The 25,945-nt window shown below is 41.5% G+C and overlaps 1 protein-coding gene and 1 long non-coding RNA gene across 2 annotated transcripts in view; one reads left to right on the top strand and one right to left on the bottom strand.

The window, feature by feature from the left end:
- The window catches only part of LOC115428136 (voltage-dependent T-type calcium channel subunit alpha-1I-like), a 432,180-nt gene that overhangs the window by 381,350 nt on the left and 24,885 nt on the right, over positions 1-25,945 (top strand). Inside the window, 3 exon segments of the mRNA XM_030146986.1 lie at positions 553-693; positions 13,753-13,887; positions 24,217-24,391. Of these exon segments, the coding sequence (XP_030002846.1) occupies positions 553-693; positions 13,753-13,887; positions 24,217-24,391 (451 nt within the window).
- On the bottom strand, positions 2,369-6,976 carry LOC115426061 (uncharacterized). The gene is made up of 3 exons (XR_003936306.1): positions 6,961-6,976; positions 5,011-5,013; positions 2,369-2,527 (listed from the first exon to the last, which is right to left on the bottom strand). It is a non-coding gene; the product is annotated as an uncharacterized LOC115426061 (long non-coding RNA).

The following is a 25,945-nucleotide window of genomic DNA, read 5'->3' as shown; positions in this document are numbered from 1 at the left end:
ATGTTCATTAATGTTCACTGTCCCCTTCAAATAAATACATTGAAATTGAAATTAATCGATTAATCTGAAAAATTATTTATGAATTAGTCTACAATAAATATAACGGTGGACATGCCATACTGATCCCAAACCAGAATGTCCTTCAACACATTAGGATTTGAAAAACTGATCAAATTTACTTAAAGATACTATTGGTGATTTTAAGAAAAGTACATTTAAAGCACTGGAAAACAAAGGGTTAACTTGTGAAATGAACAATGTGTGCTTAGTCAGAGAGTCCAGATTTTTCACAGATGAAGGTGAGGGAGATATTTGACCCATTTTGTATAAGCTCATTCATTTTTATGCCTTCTGCCATCACTGAATGTTTAACTACCTCGACTATATCACTGACATTTTCCTCCTGCTGTTTCATTTGACTGGTCTTTTCAACTGGACAATAAATCAGTGTGTGATGAGTTTAAATCAGCAGATAATGGGTGGAGCCTCATCTGTATGGTCTTTATGGATGGATGATCCTCTAACAGGGCTGGTTTTTTCTCTGTTTTGCAGGAAAGCCAGTGGCTGGACAGTGTGTCTCTGCTCATTAAGGATTCACTGGAAGGAGACATGATTGACAACCTGTCCGGCTCAGTTTTCCACCATTACTGCTCTGCTCCTGTCTGCAAGGACTGTAAGGGCCACCCCCAAGAGGTTAGTGGGCTGGGAAACACACATTATAGTCAGGGCCGGGTTTAGACTTAGTGAGGCCCTCAGCTATATGAAGCCCTGGACCCCCCCCCCCCCCCCCCCCCCCCCCCCCCCCCCCCCCGCCTTTAAATGACACCAGCTGATCTCAGAAATCATCTATAATATAAAAGGAAAGTGGACTCTGTGTGTGTCTGGGGCATCACACTAAACCCGTACACAGCCGACGCCTGCAGTTTGTCGTAATTATGTATTTTTGGTCAATAAACAGACTAGTGAAAACAGAAAGTTGATAGGACCAATATTATATTATAATAATATTATTATATAATATTATAATTTTGGAATACAATAGCCTTATAATCACATTGCTATGGCCAGAATCATACAATCGTCACTGAAGTGGGTTACTTAGCAACAGATGAACAATAAGGCCACGTTGCCATGGTGTCAAATTTCATGTGCAGAAACAGACATGTCAGCTGAGAGGTTATTCAACTAAAAATACCAGTGGAATTTACCAAGAAAGGAAAGGAATGAACTGGATCAGAGGATCTAGAACCCAGAGGATCTAGGACCCAGAGAATCTAGAACCCAGAGAATCTAGAACCTAGAGAATCTAGAACCCAGAGGATCTAGAACCTAGAGAATCTAGAACCTAGAGAATCTAGAACCCAGAGGATCTAGAACCTAGAGGATCTAGAACCCAGAGGATCTAGAACCTAGAGGATCTAGAACCCAGAGGATCTAGAACCTAGAGAATCTAGAACCCAGAGGATCTAGAACCCAGAGGATCTAGAACCTAGAGGATCTAGAACCCAGAGGATCTAGAACCTAGAGAATCTAGAACCCAGAGGATCTAGAACCTAGAGAATCTAGAACCTAGAGAATCTAGAACCCAGAGGATCTAGAACCTAGAGAATCTAGAACCTAGAGAATCTAGAACCCAGAGGATCTAGAACCTAGAGGATCTAGAACCCAGAGGATCTAGAACCTAGAGGATCTAGAACCCAGAGGATCTAGAACCCAGAGGATCTAGGACCCAGAGGATCTAGAACCAGTGATTCCCCACAGGTCAACGCACTAGTTAGAATATATATGCCTTTTAATTATATGAAAATTTTGAAATATTTCCTTTTAATTTTTATTAATAATGTTTATTTAATTTTTTTAAACTATATTTTTATGAAAGTTTTTTTTACAGATATAAAAACAAAACAAACAGGTCATAGGTCAAGGGGTTACAAAGATCGCATTGCTCAGACAAACAACAGAGTTTTTAGACTAAATGCTTTATAAACTTGTCTCACAGGTTTTGTAAATGGGACAATTTTTCCCAAAGTTTCCTACCCAGTTCTTTCTGAAGTCGTATTGTGTCGGTCATCTGTTCTAGTAAATGGACATGTTTAACAAAACTGGTAAAGACAGTCATCAGTGGACATTCTGTCTTAAGCCAGGATTTTGTAATGGTCTTTATACTCCCTAATTTTTATTAATAATATTTAATAATTAAGATCATGTTGTAAAATCACAAAAATGACATTAGAGAATCCTCTAAGTTACAACTTAAAACATTTTCTCTCTTGATTTTGCAAAAGTAAAATCATTGATTATGTCTTCAAAAGTTATGTTATGCAATTTACCTCTGGGCACCAGAATCTGAATTTGAACCATGAAAACTGAATCTGAATTGAATAATTTGAAATTGAATTCATTAGTTTCGAACTTAAGCCCAATAAACTTTAAACTGAATGTAACATTATGAAATTGAATTCAGTTTCTCTGAAACTATATTTTATCCTCACTGAAAATTCAACTCTATAAATGTTCACATTCAGTTCTCACAATTCATTTTCAGTTTACTGTGACAGACATCCGGGTAGTTGAAGAAGAGTAAGCGCAGATACACAGGACTGCTCTTCATAGGAACTTTAACAGGATCTGATGCTATATTTGGCCCACGGGTAATAAAAGTCTGCAGCACATTATGTTTGTTCTCTTCTCAAACACAGCTTTTAGCTTACCGGCCGACAGGCCATAAGCCATTGTTGTCATCCAGCGTCCTGCAGCGGTGTCTGTTGTCGTCCGTCGTCGTCATCTGTCGTCGTCTGTCATCTGTCGTCGTCGTCATCATCTGTCGTCTGTCATCTGTCGTCGTCTGTCGTCGTCATCTGTCGTCGTCTGTTGTCGTCTGTCATCGTCGTCTGTCATCGTCGTCCGTTACAAAACTTTCAATCGTCTTCTTCTCCAAAACTACAATTCCGATTGACTTCAAACTTGGTATACAGCTTCTTTATGATGATGTAAACAAAAGTTAGTGAAATTATTTGGATCCGGATCTGATTCTGGATTTGGTGCCACTTTGAAAAATGTTCCCATTATAACAGATAGGAAGTGGATTGATCCAATAAATCAGTATCACTGATATCAAGTGTGAATTTGAATTTTTTACAGATCTGATTGAATATGAGCAAAACATGGACTATTTCTGTAATAGAATAAATACACAGAACTGAGGGAGAATAAATGGATCTGGATACATTTCCCAAAGCTTTGAATTTGGACGCTAAGATACAGGGACACTGGTCCGATTTTTAAGTGTTCCATCCATCCATTATTTTCCGCTTATCCGGGGCCGGGTCGTGGGGGTAACAGTCTAAGCAGGGATGCCCAGACTTCCCTCTCCTCAGACTCCTCCTCCAGCTCTTCCGGGGGGACCCCGAGGCGTTCCCAGGCCAGCCCACAGACATAGTCTCTCCAACGTGTCCTGGGTCTTCCCCGAGGTCTCCTCCCGGTGGGACATGCCCTGAACACCTCCCCAGGGAGGCGTCCAGGAGGCATCCGAAGCAGATGCCCGAGCCACCCCAGCTGGCCCCTCTCGACGCGGAGGAGTAGTGGCTCTACTCCGAGCTCCTCCCTGGTGACCGAGCTCCTCCCCCTATCCCTAAGGGTGCGCCCAGCCACCCTGCAGAGGAAACTCATTTCGACCACTTGTATCCGGGATCTTGTCTTTTCGGTCCTGACCCAAAGCTCATGACCATAGGTGAGGGTAGGAGCGTAGATTGACCGGTAAATCGAGAGCTTCGCCTCTCGGCTCAGCTCCTTCTTCACCACAACCAACCGGTACAGCGACTTCATCACTGCAGATGCTGCACCGATCCGTCTGTCAATCTCACGCTCCATCCTTCCCTCACTGTGAACCAGACCCAGATACTTGAACTCCTCCACTTGGGGCAAAGACTCCCCACCTACCCGGAGAGGGCAGACCACCTTTTTCCGGTCAAGAACCATGGCCTCGGATTTGGAGGTGCTGATCCTCATCCCGCTTGCTTCACACTCGGCTGCAAACCGCCCCAGGGCACGCTGAAGGTCCAGGTTCGATGAGGCCAACAGGACAACGTTGTCTGCAAAAAGCAGAGATGAAATCCTGTGGTCCCCAAACCGGACCCCCTCCGGCCCCTGGCTGCGCCTAGAAATTCTGTCCATAAAAATTATGAACAGAACCGGTGACAAAGGGCAGCCCTGCCGGAGACCAACATGCACCTGGAACAGGTCTGACTTACTGCTGGCAATGTGAACCAGGCTCCTGCTTCGGTCATACAAGGACCGGACTGCCCTTAGCAAAGGGCCCCAGACCCCATACTCCCAAAGCACCCCCCACAGGATACCACGAGGGACACGGTCGAACGCCTTCTCCAGATCCACAAAACACATGTGGACTGGTTGGGCGAACTCCCATGAACCCTTGAGCACCCGATGGAGAGTATAGAGCTGGTCCAGCGTTCCGCGACCGGGACAAAAACCGCATTGTTCCTCCTGGATCCAAGGTTCGACTATCGGTCAGATCCTCCTCTCCAGTACCTGGAATAGACTTTCCCCTGGAGGCTGAGGAGTGTGATCCCCCTGTGGTTGGAGCACATCCTCCGGTCCCCCTTCTTAAAAAGGGGAACCACCACCCCGGTCTGCCAATCCAGAGGGACTGTCCCCGACTGCCACGCGATGTTACAGAGACGTGTCAGCCAAGACAGTCCTGCACATCCAGAGACTTCAGGTACTCAGGGCGAATCTCATCCACCCCCGGTGCCCTGACACCGAGGAGCTTTTTTTTAGGTGTTTATTATTTATAATAATGATAGTTAATGGACCGATATTCAAAGTTAAGTTGTTCCTGAAAACAAAGGTGCAAAAGAGTTGGCTAAACAGACATTTTCTGACACGTGTATTGCAAAGAAAACATGAAGACAATGGCAGTCTTAAAAGGGTCACTCAGTCAGTGTGGCGTATTTTCATGTCTAAGTCTGTTCTAGGTCTGTTCCATCCTACCTTCTGACCTACATCAGCTGGAGAACCACAGACACTTTGAATCTTCATTCTCAGGATCTTTTCTTTTTGTTTGTTTCTAAAGTTAGAACTGAACAGGGAAAAAGGCCTTCAGGTTTGCAGCTCCATTCACTTGGAACAAACTACAAAAAGACCTGAAACTTAAAGATCTGGTTTCACTGAACACTTTGAAGAGGATGTTGTACGACTTAGAGACGGAGACATCTGTTTAGTCTGATGCACTTTGTCTTCATGTCGTGGGCACTTTGAGCAAAGGTGACTTTGGAAGGTTTGACTTGATTTTGGGTTTTTGATGTATTGAAAACTTGTTTTTGTTTTTATGTATGAAAGTTTGGGTCTGTAACTATTTAATGTACTGCTGCCCGTTTTGGACAGGACACAGGTGGAAAAGAGATTTTTAATCTCAATGAGGTTTTCCTGTTTAAATAAAGGTTAATAAATAAAATAGAATATTATTTATGCTAGAGCTGCAAACGATTAATCGATTAGGTGCTTGAAGCAAATGCAGTAATTCACAATTCGATTAATCAACTCGAATTGATTGAAGCGAAATATTCTGTTGCAGTTTTCCTGAATTGAAGCTTCTTTGTGCGTCACAATAAGCGTCCGTGTGAAACACAACAGTGGAACCAATGTTTAACAGCAGAGAAATGAAGGAAACAAAGCTGAAGATTCAGGAGAACTGTGGTTGAATGATTTTTTTGGATCACTTTGAGTCGATTAATGGGTTGCAGCTCTAATTTACAATCATAACAAAAGTTCTCTTATGACACTTTACATATAGAGCCGGTCCAAAGCAGACACTCAGACCAGTTTTCAGAACCCAACAGAATCCTCCAGGAGCAAACACTTGGTGACAGTGGAAGGAAAAACCTCCTTTTAGGAAGTTTTAAAGAGTTCCTTCAGTTCAGTTCAGTTTTCTTCAGTCGTCTATAAATAACTGTCCGTTTCATTGACCCTGAAAACAACTGGCGTACAGTCGATGCACATCACATCGGACTCACTGTTTGTCACCACATGCATTCGAAGCATCAGCTCGGTTTTCATTCCTGACCCGAGTACTTCATCTGTCTGATTAGTTTAGTGTTTTGTCTTCTTTTATCCCCTGTTTCATCAGTGTTTTTGTTAATTACACTAAAGCCTTCACAAGCAGGATGTCCTTGAGGGATCCCGTCTCCGTCGAACAGTCCGTCCTCTAATTGGTCCGTCCACAGTAGCTGTCAGGTTCTTATTTGGACGACTGGATGACTTTCCAATACCAGGCAAAAAAAACGCTCCAGTTCCCAATAACTCTGCAAATACATGCATGATTATGGAGCCGTTGGACTAGTTTCTGTTCCTTCGTGGGGGCGATTATTCTCACAGTAGTGGTCTGTCCTCTTTTGTCGGGTGCCTTTTTCTCACCATTATGATAGTAATATTCTACTTCCTGCGGAGCAGCGTTATCCAAATAATGCTTCAGATGGTGGAACAAAGCAGTTTGTTCTAGTGCTGCTTTCATACTGACACAGGATTTGGAAATGATCAACAAAAGCCACAACACCTGTAGGAATTGTTTGCCTCGGCTTTCACGGCTTAATAGACCTTTTTACAGCAGATGTTTGGTTTGTCTCAGCAGGAAAAACACAGGTGAGCCTAAAAAACATTAATTAATGATGGATCTGTTCTATTTAGGTGTCCCAGAAAGGCCTGACGGTGAGCCAGGATGCACAAACAAAACCCTGAAACTGAACTTTTTCCAAGAAAATGGACTTTTTTGGACTTCTGACATTAGTATATGGCCTTTTTAGCTTACCGGCCGACAGGCTGTAAGCTAGTGTCGTCATGCGGCGTCTGTCATCCATTACAAAAATTTCAATCGTCTTCTTCTCTGAAACTACAGTTCCGATTGACTTCAAACTTGGTTTACGGCTTCTTTATGATGATGTCAACAAAAGTAAGTGAAATTATTTGGATCTGGATCTGATTCTGGATTTGGTGCCACTTTGAAAAATGTCCCCATTATAAGCAATAGGAAGTGGATGGATCCAATAACTCAGTAAATCTAAATGATCTCCAGTGTAAATGTCTCCAGTCCAGCCCTGATGGGGAGATGACCCAAACAGAATGTCCACATGCTGATCAGGATCTTCTTCTGGATCTGGAACTGACGCAAAATTTAACATGGGCTCTTATGGAGAAAACATTTCAATCGTCTTTTTCTCTGAAACTCCAGTTCTGATTGACTTCAAACTTAGTATACAGCTTCTGTATGATGATGTCAACTAAAGCTAGTGAAATTATTTGGATCTGGATCTGATTCTGGATTTGGTGCCACTTTGAAAAATTTCCCCATTATAACAGATAGGAAGTGGATTGATCCAATAAATCAGTATCAATGATATCAAGTGTGAATTTGAATTTTTTACAGATCTGATTGGAATGTGAGCAAAACATGGACTATTTCTGTAATAGAATAAATACACAGAACTGGGGGAGAATAAATGGATCTGGATACATTTACCAAAGCTTTGAATCTGGCCGCTAAGATACAGGGCCATTGGTCCGATTTTTTCAGTTAGCCGTTCATTGTTTGTCCATTTAGTTTAATTGACATTTTATAATTTCAATATAAGTGGAAGAATGGGAGTACTATAAAATATTATTCTCTGCAGACACATGGAACATTTTGTTCTAATCTTTCATAACGGAAGAACGCAGTATGTGACATATCATTCGTCTCGTAACGTAATGGTCTAACTCATACACAAATGGACAAAAGTGTTGTGCATCTCCATCCACTGGCATTGATTCAACCCCACTGGTTTTTGAAACACGTAGATTGAACAGTTTAAACATGTAGATTGAACAGTTTAAACACGTAGATTGAACAGTTTAAACATGTAGATTGAACAGTTTAAACACGTAGATTGAACAGTTTAAACACGTAGATTGAACAGTTTAAACACGTAGATTGAACAGTTTAAACATGTAGATTGAACAGTTTAAACACGTAGATTGAACAGTTTAAACATGTAGATTGAACAGTTTAAAAATGTAGATTGAACAGTTTAAACATGTAGATTGAACAGTTTAAACATGTAGATTGAACAGTTTAAAAATGTAGATTGAACAGTTTAAACATGTAGATTGAACAGTTTAAACCTGTAGATTGAACAGTTTAAACGTGTAGATTGAACAGTTTAAACCTGTAGATTGAACAGTTTAAACGTGTAGGTTTAACAGTTTAAACGTGTAGATTGAACAGTTTAAACATGTAGATTGAACAGTTTAAACGTGTAGGTTTAACAGTTTAAACGTGTAGATTGAACAGTTTAAACGTAGATTGAACAGTTTAAACCTGTAGATTGAACAGTTTAAACCTGTAGATTGAACAGTTTAAACACGTAGATTGAACAGTTTAAACACGTAGATTGAACAGTTTAAACACGTAGATTGAACAGTTTAAACGTGTAGATTGAACAGTTTAAACCTGTAGATTGAACAGTTTAAACCTGTAGATTTAACAGTTTAAACACGTAGATTGAACAGTTTAAACATGTAGGTTTAACAGTTTAAACGTGTAGATTGAACAGTTTAAACACGTAGATTGAACAGTTTAAACGTGTAGGTTTAACAGTTTAAACGTGTAGATTGAACAGTTTAAACGTAGATTGAACAGTTTAAACCTGTAGATTGAACAGTTTAAACGTAGATTGAACAGTTTAAACCTGTAGATTGAACAGTTTAAACACGTAGATTGAACAGTTTAAACACGTAGATTGAACAGTTTAAACACGTAGATTGAACAGTTTAAACGTGTAGATTTAACAGTTTAAACATGTAGATTGAACAGTTTAAACGTGTAGATTGAACAGTTTAAACGTGTAGATTGAACAGTTTAAACATGTAGATTGAACAGTTTAAACGTGTAGATTGAACAGTTTAAACGTGTAGATTGAACAGTTTAAACGTGTAGATTGAACATTTTAAACGTGTAGATTGAACAGTTTAAACGTGTAGATTGAACAGTTTAAACGTGTAGATTGAACAGTTTAAACGTGTAGATTGAACAGTTTAAACGTGTAGATTGAACAGTTTAAACGTGTAGATTGAACAGTTTAAACATGTAGATTGAACAGTTTAAACGTGTAGATTGAACAGTTTAAACGTGTAGATTGAACAGTTTAAACGTGTAGATTGAACTGTTTAAACATGTAGATTAAACAGTTTAAACCTGTAGATTGAACAGTTTAAACATGTAGATTGAACATTTTAAACATGTAGATTGAACAGTTTAAACGTGTAGATTGAACAGTTTAAACGTGTAGATTGAACAGTTTAAACATGTAGATTTAACAGTTTAAACATGTAGATTTAACAGTTTAAACATGTAGATTGAACAGTTTAAACTTGTAGATTTAACAGTGGATTTAAATGGTAAATGTTCTGCACTTCTTTAGCTCATTTTCTCCTCCTTCATGGTGTCCACAGCTCTTTCCAAATCCACCAGGTCCAACTGGGACCAGTTTAGGGTTCAGTGTCTTCCATGGACACTTGGACATATGGACAGTCAGAGCCAGGATTGGAAAACCACCAACCCTTTGGTTGTTGGACGAGCCGCTGTACCAACTCTACCAACCCATTCATTTACTAATTTAAAATGGTACATTGTAAATGTTTACTCTTTTTAAATAACTTTTTTATTTAAAAAAATAATCAAATATGCCATTATTTCAATATTATGGTCTTTGCAGTTTAAATGGCACCACATTGTTTTTTACAGTTTTATTTTCTAAAAAAAATAGAAATCCATCATTTCTTCAGACTAATCTGCTTTTGTTCACATACTCTTCCTGTAAAAACTACAGCTGTATTTGATTTAATCGTTAACACAAAAATCTTTTCAAATAAACAACCTTGCTTTGTATTGTCACTTACATTTTTTTTATGTTGCAGTTGTACAACTTTCTGGTGTGAATTCTACAGTCATTTTTTACAGTGTACATCTCTAGAGGGAACATAGTTGTCAATCGTGTACAGAAAAAAATCTTTAGTGCAAATGAAACGCAACTGAATTCCCTGTTACTGCTGCTGAAACTACAGCTTTGTTTTCTATGTATATGGAAATCGCTAGAAATATACAGTGTGACTAAACCATAGAATATTATTGTGTATAAACTGTGCAAATATAAAGGAGAAGACTCCCATGAATAAATGTGCTGAGTGCCTGCAGTTCTTCCAGTCGAAGGTGTGGATGACAGACATGAGCGAGTGTTGGTAAAAGGCTGGAAACACATTCATACCCAAAGGGAAATGTGTTTTCCCTGGTCACTATGACATCAAACATCTCAGTGAAACTACACAAACTGCTGCCTTTTCCCCAGGTTGTCAGTTTATGCCTCAGTAGATTTGAAAAATAGATTTATTTATACATTTGTGGATGTATTCCAAGAGGGCTATAAGGGAAACTGCATTCATGCAAATAAAGGGATGTGAAGGACCCCACCTCTGCTGGGAAAGGGTTGAAACGCCTGCATTTATTTAAAGGATCTGTACGTAGTATTTCTACTTTTAGAATAGTTTTTAAATGATCTTTCGAGTTTTGTCAAAAATCCCAATATATTGGATGATAATGATCTGAAGTGATTATATTTCCAGTTTGGCCTGGGAAGTTAGATAAGGTCAAATATGATATGATAAGATTTTATTGATCCCAAACTGTGAAACCGTAGATATGCAACCACTTTAACCCTTTAGTCATTTTAGTTTTATACAACATTTTGTCCTGCTTTGTTAGTTTGAGTTTAAAAAAAAAAGAAAAGAAAAAAAAGTGCATTTAAACATTTGATGTTTCATCTGGAATATGATGAATAGAATCAGGCAGCATGAGATGTAGCATCAACAAATATGTGCAGCCAGCCATATTTTACATGAAGTAAAAACAGAGTTCATATGAAGTAAAATAATCTTTTATTTAAAAAAAAAAGTTGAGGGGAATTAGATCTTTATGCACAGAATGTATTTTTCTTTTTATTTATGGCAGAATCAGTGAAAGGTGGTGAGGAATAACCTGCAAAAACTGATTTTAATTTGTCAAAACCAGAGAGAACAGATTTAATAATGGAACGATGATAATCGAACTTCGTACATGTTTTATTAGTTCAGCGGCCGACACACCACAACCACGAGTCAAGTGTTAGCAGTTTCTTCAGTGTCTACTAAGTTTGTTCACAGTTTGGAGAAATTTGGATTTTTTAAATATTATAAATGTGCCTTTCCTTCTAATGGTCCGTATTTTGATGGTTTAGAACATGTAAATGGTTACAGATATTAATGTAGTTCCTATTGAGCACTGATAGAAGTCATATTTGGACTTGGATTGAATTCGCTGAGTTCTCCTCCAGTGAAAGTCCCGCCCACTTCTGTTGTCAGATTGATGTGCACCCAGACCACGGGACTGGAACATAGAACAGAACCTGAACAACCTCATATATTTCATTGGTTATTGATTCGTGATAGAACATGCTGGTGAGGTACAGAGACACTGGAGCTGTTGAGCTTTAGTCACATCAGAATCCCAGGCTGTGGACACTGGTGTGGTCTGAAATTCCCTGGGCTGTTACGGTCATGCTAAGTGTGTCTCACAGGTCCAGTCACTGTTTGTCCAGATTTGCACATGTGCGTTCAGTCATGGCGCTCACACGAGGCCGTCAGCCTCACAGACCTGAAACCAGTTTCAGCTCAGAGCAGAGCCCATCCCGTCGTTTCCACCCCGTATGTGCGCAGATCGCATATTTCCACCCACAGCCCTGCGTTTGTCCTGTACGCATGTGTACGGACGCTGGCTTCAGAGTCACTGCAGCTTCACGTGTTTTAAATATTAGATCAGAGGCGTGTGAACATGTGTGACCTGCCCACCCAGCCTCTGGTGTTCACGTCCTCTCATACTACAGTCGTGGAAAAAAGGATTAGACCAGTGGTTCCAGCCTTTTTTGGCTCGTGAGCCCACTTTAACGTCACAAATGTCTGATGACACCAGGTATTCAAAATGGAGACATTTTATTTGATAAAATTCATTTGTTTTTGATCGTGTAATAGTTTGCTATAATATGTCGCAAATAAATGTTCATTTTGGGCTCCCGACCCCAAGGTTGGAAAACACTGGATTAGACCATCCAAAGTCCTCAGAAACAACGGTTCTACAATCCAGTCCTAACTCCTGTGTGTGTCATGTGACTAAAACAGACAGAACAGAAAACATGGAATGAAGAAAAGCACTGTTTTTGTCAGTACAGTGACACAGATACTGATGGAAGAACTGAAGGGATTTGGGTTTTTATCCAGAAAACATGTTAAATGAATAGATATCAGCTGTGAAATTCAACTGCTATGAGACATTTTTGTTGTTCTCATTATATTTGTCCAAACAAATGGACCTTTAGTTGGACCAGACATTAAAATGAACAAGAAACTGAAGAAAACAAGGGTGGGTTAGGAATTTTTTCCAGAAAAGCTACAGTAGATAAAAAAAAATACACAACATGCAGAAAAACCTTGTTTAAGATATCTGCTGATAACCAACGATTATTTTAGTTCCCAAAATGGCTCCTGTGCAGCACAGAAGACGTCAAATGTGAGGGAACACCCTGCAAGCCTGTGCTGGACTGGGTTTCTAGTATAATCCTAATTCTATCAATACAGGGAAATAACTGGTGTAAATACAGTTCTTCATCTTTTCATGGTCATCAGATATGACCCATTTGGACGTTCAGTGGCTCCGTAGTTACCGTGGAAACACCGTCATCTTCTACAACATTGATTCACTAGTAAAACCCATGGAGTTGGATCAATGACAGTGGATGGAAATGCATGTTTTTGTGTTCAGTTAATCGTGTTGTGTTGAAAAGTCATTTTTTTCTTCAGTTTTCTTTATTTTGATATAATATAATATAATACCTGAAGATCCAAAATGTAGGGGATAATATAATAATTTATGAGAAATTACAAATGTAAAGAAAAAAATAATTTGAAAGTTAAAGTGATTCAAAAAAGCCTTTGTTAGTCCTCTCAAAGTTAGAGCAGTTGGATCAGTGGCAGTGGATGGAGACACGTGTTTTTGTGTTCAATTATTGATATATTTGCTGAAAAAGTCACTTTTTCTTCAGTTTTCTGTGTTTCTAATATAATAGCCCTTAACTTTAATCTGAGCTTTAATGAACATCTACATGATCAGTACATTAAATATAGGAAAAGACTTGATTATTACTGAAAAAAAATCAAAATACAAAGGAGAATATTGTAATAAATGATGATAAATCACTTAAAGGTTAAATAGAGAGAAGAAATATGAGAAAATACCTGATTTTCACTGAAAAAGGCAAATTCCAGAGGATAACATTAGAATAAATGATGATTAGTCATATAAGAAAAGTAAAAAAAAAAAGGTGTGCCACAACAGTATGACTGGGTCTTTATGGGTGAATGTCATGTGAGCTGTGGTCAAAATGCTTCCTTTGTGTTTTAGTCCTGTTTGGTTTATTCCATTTACATGGGTGCTTGTGTGTGTTGCAGCCTCTTTGCAGTTCTAACTATTAAGAATTCAAATGTTTCCCTGTGTTCCAACCACCACATCATGTTTCCGTGTCTGTCGGACTGTGATGTCGCAGTCAGGGGTGAAAGCGACACGTCATGTTTACAAATTAGTGACGTGACACGACGGCTTACTGTGCATCTGTGTGACAGATCCGCCTGGCGGAGGTGGAGCAGGCTTCGCTGATGTCGGAGCAGCTGTCAGACAAGTCCTCGTCACCGGCGCTGCCTGACGACCTCAGCCTGGATGAGAACAGCAGCTACCAGCTGTTGGACCGGGACAGCCGGGTACGGCACACATCCACATCAGACCCCATCAGGTCCACATGGTACCGCACACATCCACAGCAGACCCCACCAGGTCCACATGGTACCGCACACATCCACATCAGACCCCATCAGGTCCACATGGTACCGCACACATCCACAGCAGACCCCATCAGGTCCACATGGTACCGCACACATCCACATCAGACCCCACCAGGTCCACATGGTACCGCACACATCCACATCAGACCCCATCAGGTCCACATGGTACCGCACACATCCACATCAGACCCCATCAGGTCCACATGGTACCGCACACATCCACATCAGACCCCATCAGGTCCACATGGTACCGCACACATCCACATCAGACCCCACCAGGTCCACATGGTACCGCACACCCCCATCAGGTCCACATGGTACCGCACACATCCACATCAGACCCCACCAGGTCCACATGGTACCGCACACATCCACATCAGACCCCATCAGGTCCACATGGTACCGCACACATCCACATCAGACCCCATCAGGTCCACATGGTACCGCACACATCCACATCAGACCCCATCAGGTCCACATGGTACCGCACACATCCACATCAGACCCCACCAGGTCCACATGGTACCGCACACCCCCATCAGGTCCACATGGTACCGCACACATCCACATCAGACCCCACCAGGTCCACATGGTACCGCACACCCCCATCAGGTCCACATGGTACCGCACACATCCACATCAGACCCCACCAGGTCCACATGGTACCGCACACCCCCATCAGGTCCACATGGTACCGCACACATCCACATCAGACCCCACCAGGTCCACATGGTACCGCACACCCCCATCAGGTCCACATGGTACCGCACACATCCACATCAGACCCCATCAGGTCCACATGGTACCGCACACATCCACAGCAGACCCCATCAGGTCCACATGGTACCGCACACATCCACATCAGACCCCATCAGGTCCACATGGTACCGCACACATCCACATCAGACCCCATCAGGTCCACATGGTACCGCAACCATCCACATCAGACCCCATCAGGTCCACATGGTACCGCACACATCCACATCAGACCCCACCAGGTCCACATGGTACCGCACACATCCACATCAGACCCCACCAGGTCCACATGGTACCGCACACCCCCATCAGGTCCACATGGTACCGCACACATCCACATCAGACCCCATCAGGTCCACATGGTACCGCACACATCCACAGCAGACCCCATCAGGTCCACATGGTACCACACACATCCACATCAGACCCCATCAGGTCCACATGGTACCGCACACATCCACATCAGACCCCATCAGGTCCACATGGTACCGCACACATCCACATCAGACCCCATCAGGTCCACATGGTACCGCACACATCCACATCAGACCCCATCAGGTCCACATGGTACCGCACACATCCACATCAGACCCCATCAGGTCCACATGGTACCGCACACATCCACATCAGACCCCACCAGGTCCACATGGTACCGCACACATCCACATCAGACCCCATCAGGTCCACATGGTACCGCACACATCCACATCAGACCCCACCAGGTCCACATGGTACCGCACACCCCCATCAGGTCCACATGGTACCGCACACATCCACATCAGACCCCACCAGGTCCACATGGTACGGCACGCATCCACATCAGACCCCATCAGGTCCACATGGTACCGCAACCATCCACATCAGACCCCATCAGGTCCACATGGTACCGCACACATCCACATCAGACCCCATCAGGTCCACATGGTACCGCACACATCCACATCAGACCCCATCAGGTCCACATGGTACCGCACACATCCACATCAGACCCCATCAGGTCCACATGGTACCGCACACATCCACATCAGACCCCACCAGGTCCACATGGTACGGCACGCATCCACATCAGACCCCATCAGGTCCACATGGTACCGCACACATCCACATCAGACCCCATCAGGTCCACATGGTACCGCAACCATCCACATCAGACCCCATCAGGTCCACATGGTACCGCACACATCCACATCAGACCCCACCAGGTCCACATGGTACCGCACACCCCCATCAGGTCCACATGGTACCGCACACATCCACATCAGACCCCACCAGGTCCACATGGTACCGCACACATCCACATCAGACCCCACCAGGTCCACATGGTACGGCACGCATCCACATCAGACCCCATCAGGTCCACATGGTACCGCACACATCCACATCAGACCCCACCAGGTCCACATGGGCACAGTTTCCACTTCCACTGGAAAACTTACAATTGTATTTTCACTGGTGATTTAGTGAAGGTGCTGTGACGAAAAAAAAAGACATTTCCCTTCCACAGTTTCACATCATTTCCATCAGAGGTGTCAAACTCCTTTTAGTTCAGGTTCCACATTCAGCCCAGTATGACCTGAAGAGGGTCGAACCATTACAGGTCAAATACACTAATGTCCCATCAGAGAGCAAACTTTAATTGATCGCCATTCCAACATTTATTTCAGTATAAAGTAGCTCCTTGTTATGAATAATCTCATATGGTCCAACTAAAGCATAAATGAATTTAAAAATGACCAGTGTTCAGAACTCAGAGCTCCTCCTTCCCCCTGAACGCTGTGCATGTGTGGATCCACTCTGTCTGTTTAAATCCAACAGTTTCCAGGTTGTTCCATACAGCAGAAACAGTTGAATCTGGTCCCAGTCATGTGTCTGTCCAATTAGATTCAATTCACATCAATATTAGTTGAGTTCTAATTTTAAATGTGTGGGAAATGGGATTTTCAGTGTTCAGTGTAAATGTCCACAGAGTCCACATTCCACAGTGGATGTGGACAATTTAGTTCCAGATACAAGAGACTGTTCTAAGCTACAGGTGGATCCAACTGGAGGAGATTTGGAGTCGTTTGGAATTTTGGATGAATTTTGGAAAATGTCTCAGTGATGACAGATGGAAAACTGTAGATGTTGTGACCTTGCTGTGACCTTGAACTTTGGCCTACTGGGACCAAAATGGACTGGGTTGGTCCCAGGGCCTAGGCCTATCTGTGGGGAAGATCTGGGAAAGATGGGTGGAAGAGTTTTACACTAAAGATGAACAAACAGACAAACAAAGCAAAGTGATCACAATACCTCCTGGCTGAGGTAAAAATATGGGTCATTTAGCAACACTAATCTGTCAGATTGTCTCTAAAATGTCCCCTCAGAGAGATTTTGAATACTGTGTTTTGACCCATACAGTAATAAAAGTCAATAATAAGGTAAGAATTAGATTGTGAAAATGTTTACATCAGAGCTGTCAAAGTCATGTTAGTTCAGGTTCCACATTCAGCCCAGTATGATCTGAAGTGGGTCAAACCATTACAATAATAAAAGTAAACAAAGTAAAAATTACATTATGACAATGTTTTTCAGCCTTGGGGTCAGGACCCCACATGGGGTCGCCTGAAATGTCTAGTAATTGATTAAAAAAACTAAAAAAAAAAACTTACTAATAAAAAATATGTGGGGAGTTGACAGAGCCAATCCCAATCCATAACAGACAAACTGTAGCACTGTGGTTCTGTTTGTGTCACATGTTCACTGTGGTCAGTTTCAGATGCTGCAGCTCTTTCATAATTCATAGTTTCAGTTCTTGTTTGTTCAGTATTAATTGTCCTCCTTGTAAATCCCAGCTGGACTGACTGGACAGATCCTGAGCCTTTGTGCAGTAATCTACACCTGGATTTACTGCCTCTGTCCACAATAATAGACATTATATAGACTAAATGTCCACAATAAGAGACATTATACAGACTAATTGTCCACAATAATACACATTCTATAGACTAAATGTCCACAATAATAGACATTATACAGACTAAATGTCCACAATAATAGACATTATACAGACTAAATGTCCACAATAACAGACATTATACAGACTAAATGTCCACAATAATAGACATTATATAGACTAAATGTCCACAATAATACACAATGGTTTCTGTTCCATGTGTCCTTTTTTCATGTGCTGGTTTCTGTTCCATGTGTCCTTTTTTCATGTGCTGGTTTCTGTTCCATGTGTCCTTTTTTCATCTGCTGGTTTCTGTTCCATGTGTCCTTTTTTCATGTGCTGGTTTCTGTTCCATGTGTCCTTTTTTCATGCGCTGGTTTCTGTTCCATGTGTCCTTTTTTCATCTGCTGGTTTCTGTTCCATGTGTCCTTTTTTCATGTGCTGGTTTCTGTTCCATGTGTCCTTTTTTCATGTGCTGGTTTCTGTTCCATGTGTCCTTTTTTCATGCGCTGATTTCTGTTCCATGTGTCCTTTTTTCATGTGCTGGTTTCTGTTCCATGTGTCATTTTTTCATGTGCTGGTTTCTGTTCCATGTGTCCTTTTTTCATGTGCTGGTGTCTGTTCCATGTGTCCTTTTTTCATGTGCTGGTTTCTGTTCCATGTGTCCTTTTTTCATGTGCTGGTTTCTGTTCCATGTGTCCTTTTTTCATGCGCTGGTTTCTGTTCCATGTGTCCTTTTTTCATGCGCTGGTTTCTGTTCCATGTGTCCTTTTTTCATGCGCTGGTTTCTGTTCCATGTGTCATTTTTTCATGTGCTGGTTTCTGTTCCATGTGTCCTTTTTTCATGTGCTGGTGTCTGTTCCATGTGTCCTTTTTTCATGTGCTGGTTTCTGTTCCATGTGTCCTTTTTTCATGTGCTGGTTTCTGTTCCATGTGTCCTTTTTTCATGCGCTGGTTTCTGTTCCATGTGTCCTTTTTTCATGCGCTGGTTTCTGTTCCATGTGTCCTTTTTTCATGCGCTGGTTTCTGTTCCATGTGTCCTTTTTTCATGCGCTGGTTTCTGTTCCATGTGTCCTTTTTTCATGCGCTGGTTTCTGTTCCATGTGTCCTTTTTTCATGCGCTGGTTTCTGTTCCATGTGTCCTTTTTTCATCTGCTGGTTTCTGTTCCATGTGTCCTTTTTTCATCTGCTGGTTTCTGTTCCATGTGTCCTTTTTTCATCTGCTGGTTTCTGTTCCATGTGTCCTTTTTTCATGCGCTGGTTTCTGTTCCATGTGTCCTTTTTTCATCTGCTGGTTTCTGTTCCATGTGTCCTTTTTTCATGTGCTGGTTTCTGTTCCATGTGTCCTTTTTTCATCTGCTGGTTTCTGTTCCATGTGTCCTTTTTTCATGTGCTGGTTTCTGTTCCATGTGTCCTTTTTTCATGTGCTGGTTTCTGTTCCATGTGTCCTTTTTTCATGTGCTGGTTTCTTTCCATGTGTCCTTTTTTCATGTGCTGGTTCCTGTTCCATGTGTCCTTTTTTCATCTGCTGGTTTCTGTTCCATGTGTCCTTTTTTCATGTGCTGGTGTCTGTTCCATGTGTCCTTTTTTCATCTGCTGGTTTCTGTTCCATGTGTCCTTTTTTCATGTGCTGGTGTCTGTGCCATGTGTCCTTTTTTCATGTGCTGGTTTCTGTTCCATGTGTCCTTTTTTCATGTGCTGGTTCCTGTTCCATGTGTCCTTTTTTCATGTGCTGGTGTCTGTTCCATGTGTCCTTTTTTCATGTGCTGGTTTCTGTTCCATGTGTCCTTTTTTCATGCGCTGGTTTCTGTTCCATGTGTCCTTTTTTCATCTGCTGGTTTCTGTTCCATGTGTTCTTTTTTCATCTGCTGGTTTCTATTCCATGTGTCCTTTTTTCATGTGCTGGTTTCTGTTCCATGTGTCCTTTTTTCATGTGCTGGTGTCTGTTCCATGTGTCCTTTTTTCATGTGCTGATTTCTGTTCCATGTGTCCTTTTTTCATGTGCTGGTTTCTGTTCCATGTGTCCTTTTTTCATGTGCTGGTGTCTGTTCCATGTGTCCTTTTTTCATGCGCTGGTTTCTGTTCCATGTGTCCTTTTTTCATGTGCTGGTTTCTGTTCCATGTGTCCTTTTTTCATGTGCTGGTGTCTGTTCCATGTGTCCTTTTTTCATGTGCTGGTGTCTGTTCCATGTGTCCTTTTTTCATCTGCTGGTTTCTGTTCCATGTGTCCTTTTTTCATGTGCTGGTGTCTGTTCCATGTGTCCTTTTTTCATGTGCTGGTTTCTGTTCCATGTGTCCTTTTTTCATGTGCTGGTTTCTGTTCCATGTGTCCTTTTTTCATGTGCTGGTTTCTGTTCCATGTGTCCTTTTTTCATGTGCTGGTGTCTGTTCCATGTGTCCTTTTTTCATGTGCTGGTTTCTGTTCCATGTGTCCTTTTTTCATCTGCTGGTTTCTGTTCCATGTGTCCTTTTTTCATGTGCTGGTGTCTGTTCCATGTGTCCTTTTTTCATGTGCTGATTTCTGTTCCACGTGTCCTTTTTTCATGTGCTGGTTTCTGTTCCACGTGTCCTTTTTTCATGTGCTGGTGTCTGTTCCATGTGTCCTTTTTTCATCTGCTGGTTTCTGTTCCATGTGTCCTTTTTTCATGTGCTGGTTTCTGTTCCATGTGTCCTTTTTTCATCTGCTGGTTTCTGTTCCATGTGTCCTTTTTTCATGTGCTGGTTTCTGTTCCATGTGTCCTTTTTTCATGTGCTGGTGTCTGTTCCATGTGTCCTTTTTTCATGTGCTGATTTCTGTTCCATGTGTCCTTTTTTCATGTGCTGGTTTCTGTTCCATGTGTCCTTTTTTCATGTGCTGGTGTCTGTTCCATGTGTCCTTTTTTCATGTGCTGGTGTCTGTGCCATGTGTCCTTTTTTCATCTGCTGGTTTCTGTTCCATGTGTCCTTTTTTCATCTGCTGGTTTCTGTTCCATGTGTCCTTTTTTCATGTGCTGGTTTCTGTTCCATGTGTCCTTTTTTCATGTGCTGGTGTCTGTTCCATGTGTCCTTTTTTCATGTGCTGGTGTCTGTTCCATGTGTCCTTTTTTCATGTGCTGGTTTCTGTTCCATGTGTCCTTTTTTCATGTGCTGGTTTCTGTTCCATGTGTCCTTTTTTCATGTGCTGGTTTCTGTTCCATGTGTCCTTTTTTCATGTGCTGGTGTCTGTTCCATGTGTCCTTTTTTCATGTGCTGGTTTCTGTTCCATGTGTCCTTTTTTCATCTGCTGGTTTCTGTTCCATGTGTCCTTTTTTCATGTGCTGGTGTCTTTTCCATGTGTCCTTTTTTCATGTGCTGATTTCTGTTCCACGTGTCCTTTTTTCATGTGCTGGTTTCTGTTCCATGTGTCCTTTTTTCATGTGCTGGTGTCTGTTCCATGTGTCCTTTTTTCATGTGCTGGTGTCTGTTCCATGTGTCCTTTTTTCATCTGCTGGTTTCTGTTCCATGTGTCCTTTTTTCATGTGCTGGTTTCTGTTCCATGTGTCCTTTTTTCATGTGCTGGTTTCTGTTCCATGTGTCCTTTTTTCATGTGCTGGTGTCTGTTCCATGTGTCCTTTTTTCATCTGCTGGTTTCTGTTCCATGTGTCCTTTTTTCATCTGCTGGTTTCTGTTCCATGTGTCCTTTTTTCATGTGCTGGTTTCTGTTCCATGTGTCCTTTTTTCATGTGCTGGTTTCTGTTCCATGTGTCCTTTTTTCATGTGCTGGTTTCTTTCCATGTGTCCTTTTTTCATGTGCTGGTTCCTGTTCCATGTGTCCTTTTTTCATCTGCTGGTTTCTGTTCCATGTGTCCTTTTTTCATGTGCTGGTGTCTGTTCCATGTGTCCTTTTTTCATCTGCTGGTTTCTGTTCCATGTGTCCTTTTTTCATGTGCTGGTGTCTGTGCCATGTGTCCTTTTTTCATGTGCTGGTTTCTGTTCCATGTGTCCTTTTTTCATGTGCTGGTTCCTGTTCCATGTGTCCTTTTTTCATGTGCTGGTGTCTGTTCCATGTGTCCTTTTTTCATGTGCTGGTTTCTGTTCCATGTGTCCTTTTTTCATGCGCTGGTTTCTGTTCCATGTGTCCTTTTTTCATCTGCTGGTTTCTGTTCCATGTGTTCTTTTTTCATCTGCTGGTTTCTGTTCCATGTGTCCTTTTTTCATGCGCTGGTTTCTGTTCCATGTGTCCTTTTTTCATGCGCTGGTTTCTGTTCCATGTGTCCTTTTTTCATCTGCTGGTTTCTGTTCCATGTGTCCTTTTTTCATCTGCTGGTTTCTGTTCCATGTGTCCTTTTTTCATCTGCTGGTTTCTGTTCCATGTGTCCTTTTTTCATGTGCTGGTTTCTGTTCCATGTGTCCTTTTTTCATGTGCTGGTTTCTGTTCCATGTGTCCTTTTTTCATGTGCTGGTTTCTTTCCATGTGTCCTTTTTTCATGTGCTGGTTCCTGTTCCATGTGTCCTTTTTTCATCTGCTGGTTTCTGTTCCATGTGTCCTTTTTTCATGTGCTGGTGTCTGTTCCATGTGTCCTTTTTTCATCTGCTGGTTTCTGTTCCATGTGTCCTTTTTTCATGTGCTGGTGTCTGTGCCATGTGTCCTTTTTTCATGTGCTGGTTTCTGTTCCATGTGTCCTTTTTTCATGTGCTGGTTCCTGTTCCATGTGTCCTTTTTTCATGTGCTGGTGTCTGTTCCATGTGTCCTTTTTTCATGTGCTGGTTTCTGTTCCATGTGTCCTTTTTTCATGCGCTGGTTTCTGTTCCATGTGTCCTTTTTTCATCTGCTGGTTTCTGTTCCATGTGTTCTTTTTTCATCTGCTGGTTTCTGTTCCATGTGTCCTTTTTTCATGTGCTGGTTTCTGTTCCATGTGTCCTTTTTTCATGTGCTGGTGTCTGTTCCATGTGTCCTTTTTTCATGTGCTGATTTCTGTTCCATGTGTCCTTTTTTCATGTGCTGGTTTCTGTTCCATGTGTCCTTTTTTCATGTGCTGGTGTCTGTTCCATGTGTCCTTTTTTCATGTGCTGATTTCTGTTCCATGTGTCCTTTTTTCATGTGCTGGTTTCTGTTCCATGTGTCCTTTTTTCATGTGCTGGTGTCTGTTCCATGTGTCCTTTTTTCATGTGCTGGTGTCTGTTCCATGTGTCCTTTTTTCATCTGCTGGTTTCTGTTCCATGTGTCCTTTTTTCATGTGCTGGTGTCTGTTCCATGTGTCCTTTTTTCATGTGCTGGTTTCTGTTCCATGTGTCCTTTTTTCATGTGCTGGTTTCTGTTCCATGTGTCCTTTTTTCATGTGCTGGTTTCTGTTCCATGTGTCCTTTTTTCATGTGCTGGTTTCTGTTCCATGTGTCCTTTTTTCATGTGCTGGTGTCTGTTCCATGTGTCCTTTTTTCATGTGCTGGTTTCTGTTCCATGTGTCCTTTTTTCATGCGCTGGTTTCTGTTCCATGTGTCCTTTTTTCATGTGCTGGTGTCTGTTCCATGTGTCCTTTTTTCATGTGCTGGTTTCTGTTCCATGTGTCCTTTTTTCATGTGCTGGTTTCTGTTCCATGTGTCCTTTTTTCATGTGCTGGTTTCTGTTCCATGTGTCCTTTTTTCATGTGCTGGTGTCTGTTCCATGTGTCCTTTTTTCATGTGCTGGTTTCTGTTCCATGTGTCCTTTTTTCATCTGCTGGTTTCTGTTCCATGTGTCCTTTTTTCATGTGCTGGTGTCTGTTCCATGTGTCCTTTTTTCATGTGCTGATTTCTGTTCCATGTGTCCTTTTTTCATGTGCTGGTTTCTGTTCCATGTGTCCTTTTTTCATGTGCTGGTGTCTGTTCCATGTGTCCTTTTTTCATGTGCTGGTGTCTGTTCCATGTGTCCTTTTTTCATCTGCTGGTTTCTGTTCCATGTGTCCTTTTTTCATGTGCTGGTGTCTGTTCCATGTGTCCTTTTTTCATGTGCTGGTTTCTGTTCCATGTGTCCTTTTTTCATGTGCTGGTGTCTGTTCCATGTGTCCTTTTTTCATGTGCTGGTTTCTGTTCCATGTGTCCTTTTTTCATCTGCTGGTTTCTGTTCCATGTGTCCTTTTTTCATGTGCTGGTGTCTGTTCCATGTGTCCTTTTTTCATGTGCTGGTGTCTGTTCCATGTGTCCTTTTTTCATCTGCTGGTTTCTGTTCCATGTGTCCTTTTTTCATCTGCTGGTTTCTGTTCCATGTGTCCTTTTTTCATGTGCTGGTGTCTGTTCCATGTGTCCTTTTTTCATCCGGCCTCATTGACGGGGGTCGGTCCATTTGTTCCAGTTGACACTCAAAAACAGCAGCACAGCAGTTGAAGGCTTTGGAGCTGTCCGTTCAGACCTCTACAGACGGACAAAGGCAGGGACATGAAAAGGAGGCTTTTTTTTTTAAACTGGAAACAAATTGTGCTCAGATTTCCATTATGACAAGAGGAAATGTCGGGCTTCAGTTGGAGCCGTTTCTTGCTTCAGTGGACATCAGGCCTGTTGTGGGGGCGTCTGTCTTTCTCCACCCGTTGCTTCATCTTGTGTGTTTTGTTGCGTCTCTGCTGTTTCAGAGGGACAGCAGTGACTCCCACAGTCTGCAGGAGCTGCCCACCCGGGGGGGCTACAGAGGGCTGCACCCCTCCACCTCAGGGAGTGAGGAGGGAGTCCAGGAGCTGTTGGAGGTGGGCATCCATCCTCATTTGAGTCCTCCATCACTGGAGCAGCAAAGCCCGGCCCGTTGCACAGGTACTGGAGTCATGTTGGAGACACCTCAGCGTTTATGTTTGTGTATCCAGTCAGGTCTGAGGTGACCTGCTGGACACCTAACCATCAGAAGAACACACGCTTTACTTCCACAGTCATTTTTCTCCGTTTTTTTTCCCTGCATAGTTTTGAGCAGATTATCCAAACATGTGAAAGTAACCTCTAGAGCAGAGCTGTCACACTCATGTTAGGTCAGGACCTCCATTCAGTCCATAACCTTTAGAAACAGGCAGAATATTGTTTCAAGTGCATGTACTTCTCTCAAGACATTTCAGGTTGTTCATATTTGTTCAGGTTATGCACATTTATTGTGAAAGAGTGTTTTGTAAATGTAAAAATTTTCATGTACTTTAAAAAATTTTTTACACTAAAACAAAGAGAAGAAATTGGGGTTGTAATAGTTTAAAGCAGTGTTTTTCAACCTTGGGGTCGGGACCCCACATGGAGTCGCTTGAAATTCAAATGGGGTCGCCTGAAATTCCTAGTAATTGATTAAAAAAAAAAAAAAATTAATAAAAAGAAAAAAAACATACTAATAAAAAATGTCTGTTGAGTTGACAGAGCCAATCCCAATCCATAACAGACAAACTGCAGCACTGTGCTTCTGTTTGTGTCACATGTTCACTGTGGTCAGTTTCAGATGCTGCAGCTCTTTCATAATTCATAGTTTCAGTTCTAGTTTGTTCAGTATTAATTGTCCTCCTTGTAAATCCCAGCTGGACTGACTGGACAGATCCTGACCTTTAATCTACACCTGGATTTACTGCCTCTGTCCACAATAATAGACATTATACAGACTAAATGTCCACAATAATACACATTCTATAGACTAAATGTCCACAATAATACACATTCTATAGACTAAATGTCCACAATAATAGACATTATATAGACTAAATGTCCACAATAATACACATTCTATAGACTAAATGTCCACAATAATACACATTCTATAGACTAAATGTCCACAATAATACACATTCTGTAGACTAAATGTCCACAATAATACACATTCTATAGACTAAATGTCCACAATAATAGACATTCTATAGACTAAATGTCCACAATAACAGACATTATATAGACTGAATGTCCACAATAATAGACATTATATAGACTAAATGTCCACAATAATACACATTATATAGACTAAATGTTCACTATAATAGACATTCTATAGACTAAATGTCCACAATAATAGACATTCTATAGACTAAATGTCCACAATAATAGACATTCTATAGACTAAATGTCCACAATAATAGACATTATATAGACTAAATGTCCACAATAACAGACATTATACAGACTAAATGTCCACAATAACAGACATTATATAGACTAAATGTCCACAATAATACACATTATATAGACTAAATGTCCACAATAATAGACATTATATAGACTAAATGTCCACAATAATAGACATTCTATAGACTAAATGTCCACAATAATAGACATTCTATAGACTAAATGTCCAGAATAACAGACATTCTATAGACTAAATGTCCACAATAATAGACATTCTATAGACTA

The sequence above is a fragment of the Sphaeramia orbicularis genome, chromosome 1, assembly GCF_902148855.1.
Source record: "Sphaeramia orbicularis chromosome 1, fSphaOr1.1, whole genome shotgun sequence".
NCBI lineage: Eukaryota > Metazoa > Chordata > Actinopteri > Kurtiformes > Apogonidae > Sphaeramia > Sphaeramia orbicularis.
This window is presented reverse-complemented; position numbering and strand designations above follow the sequence as displayed.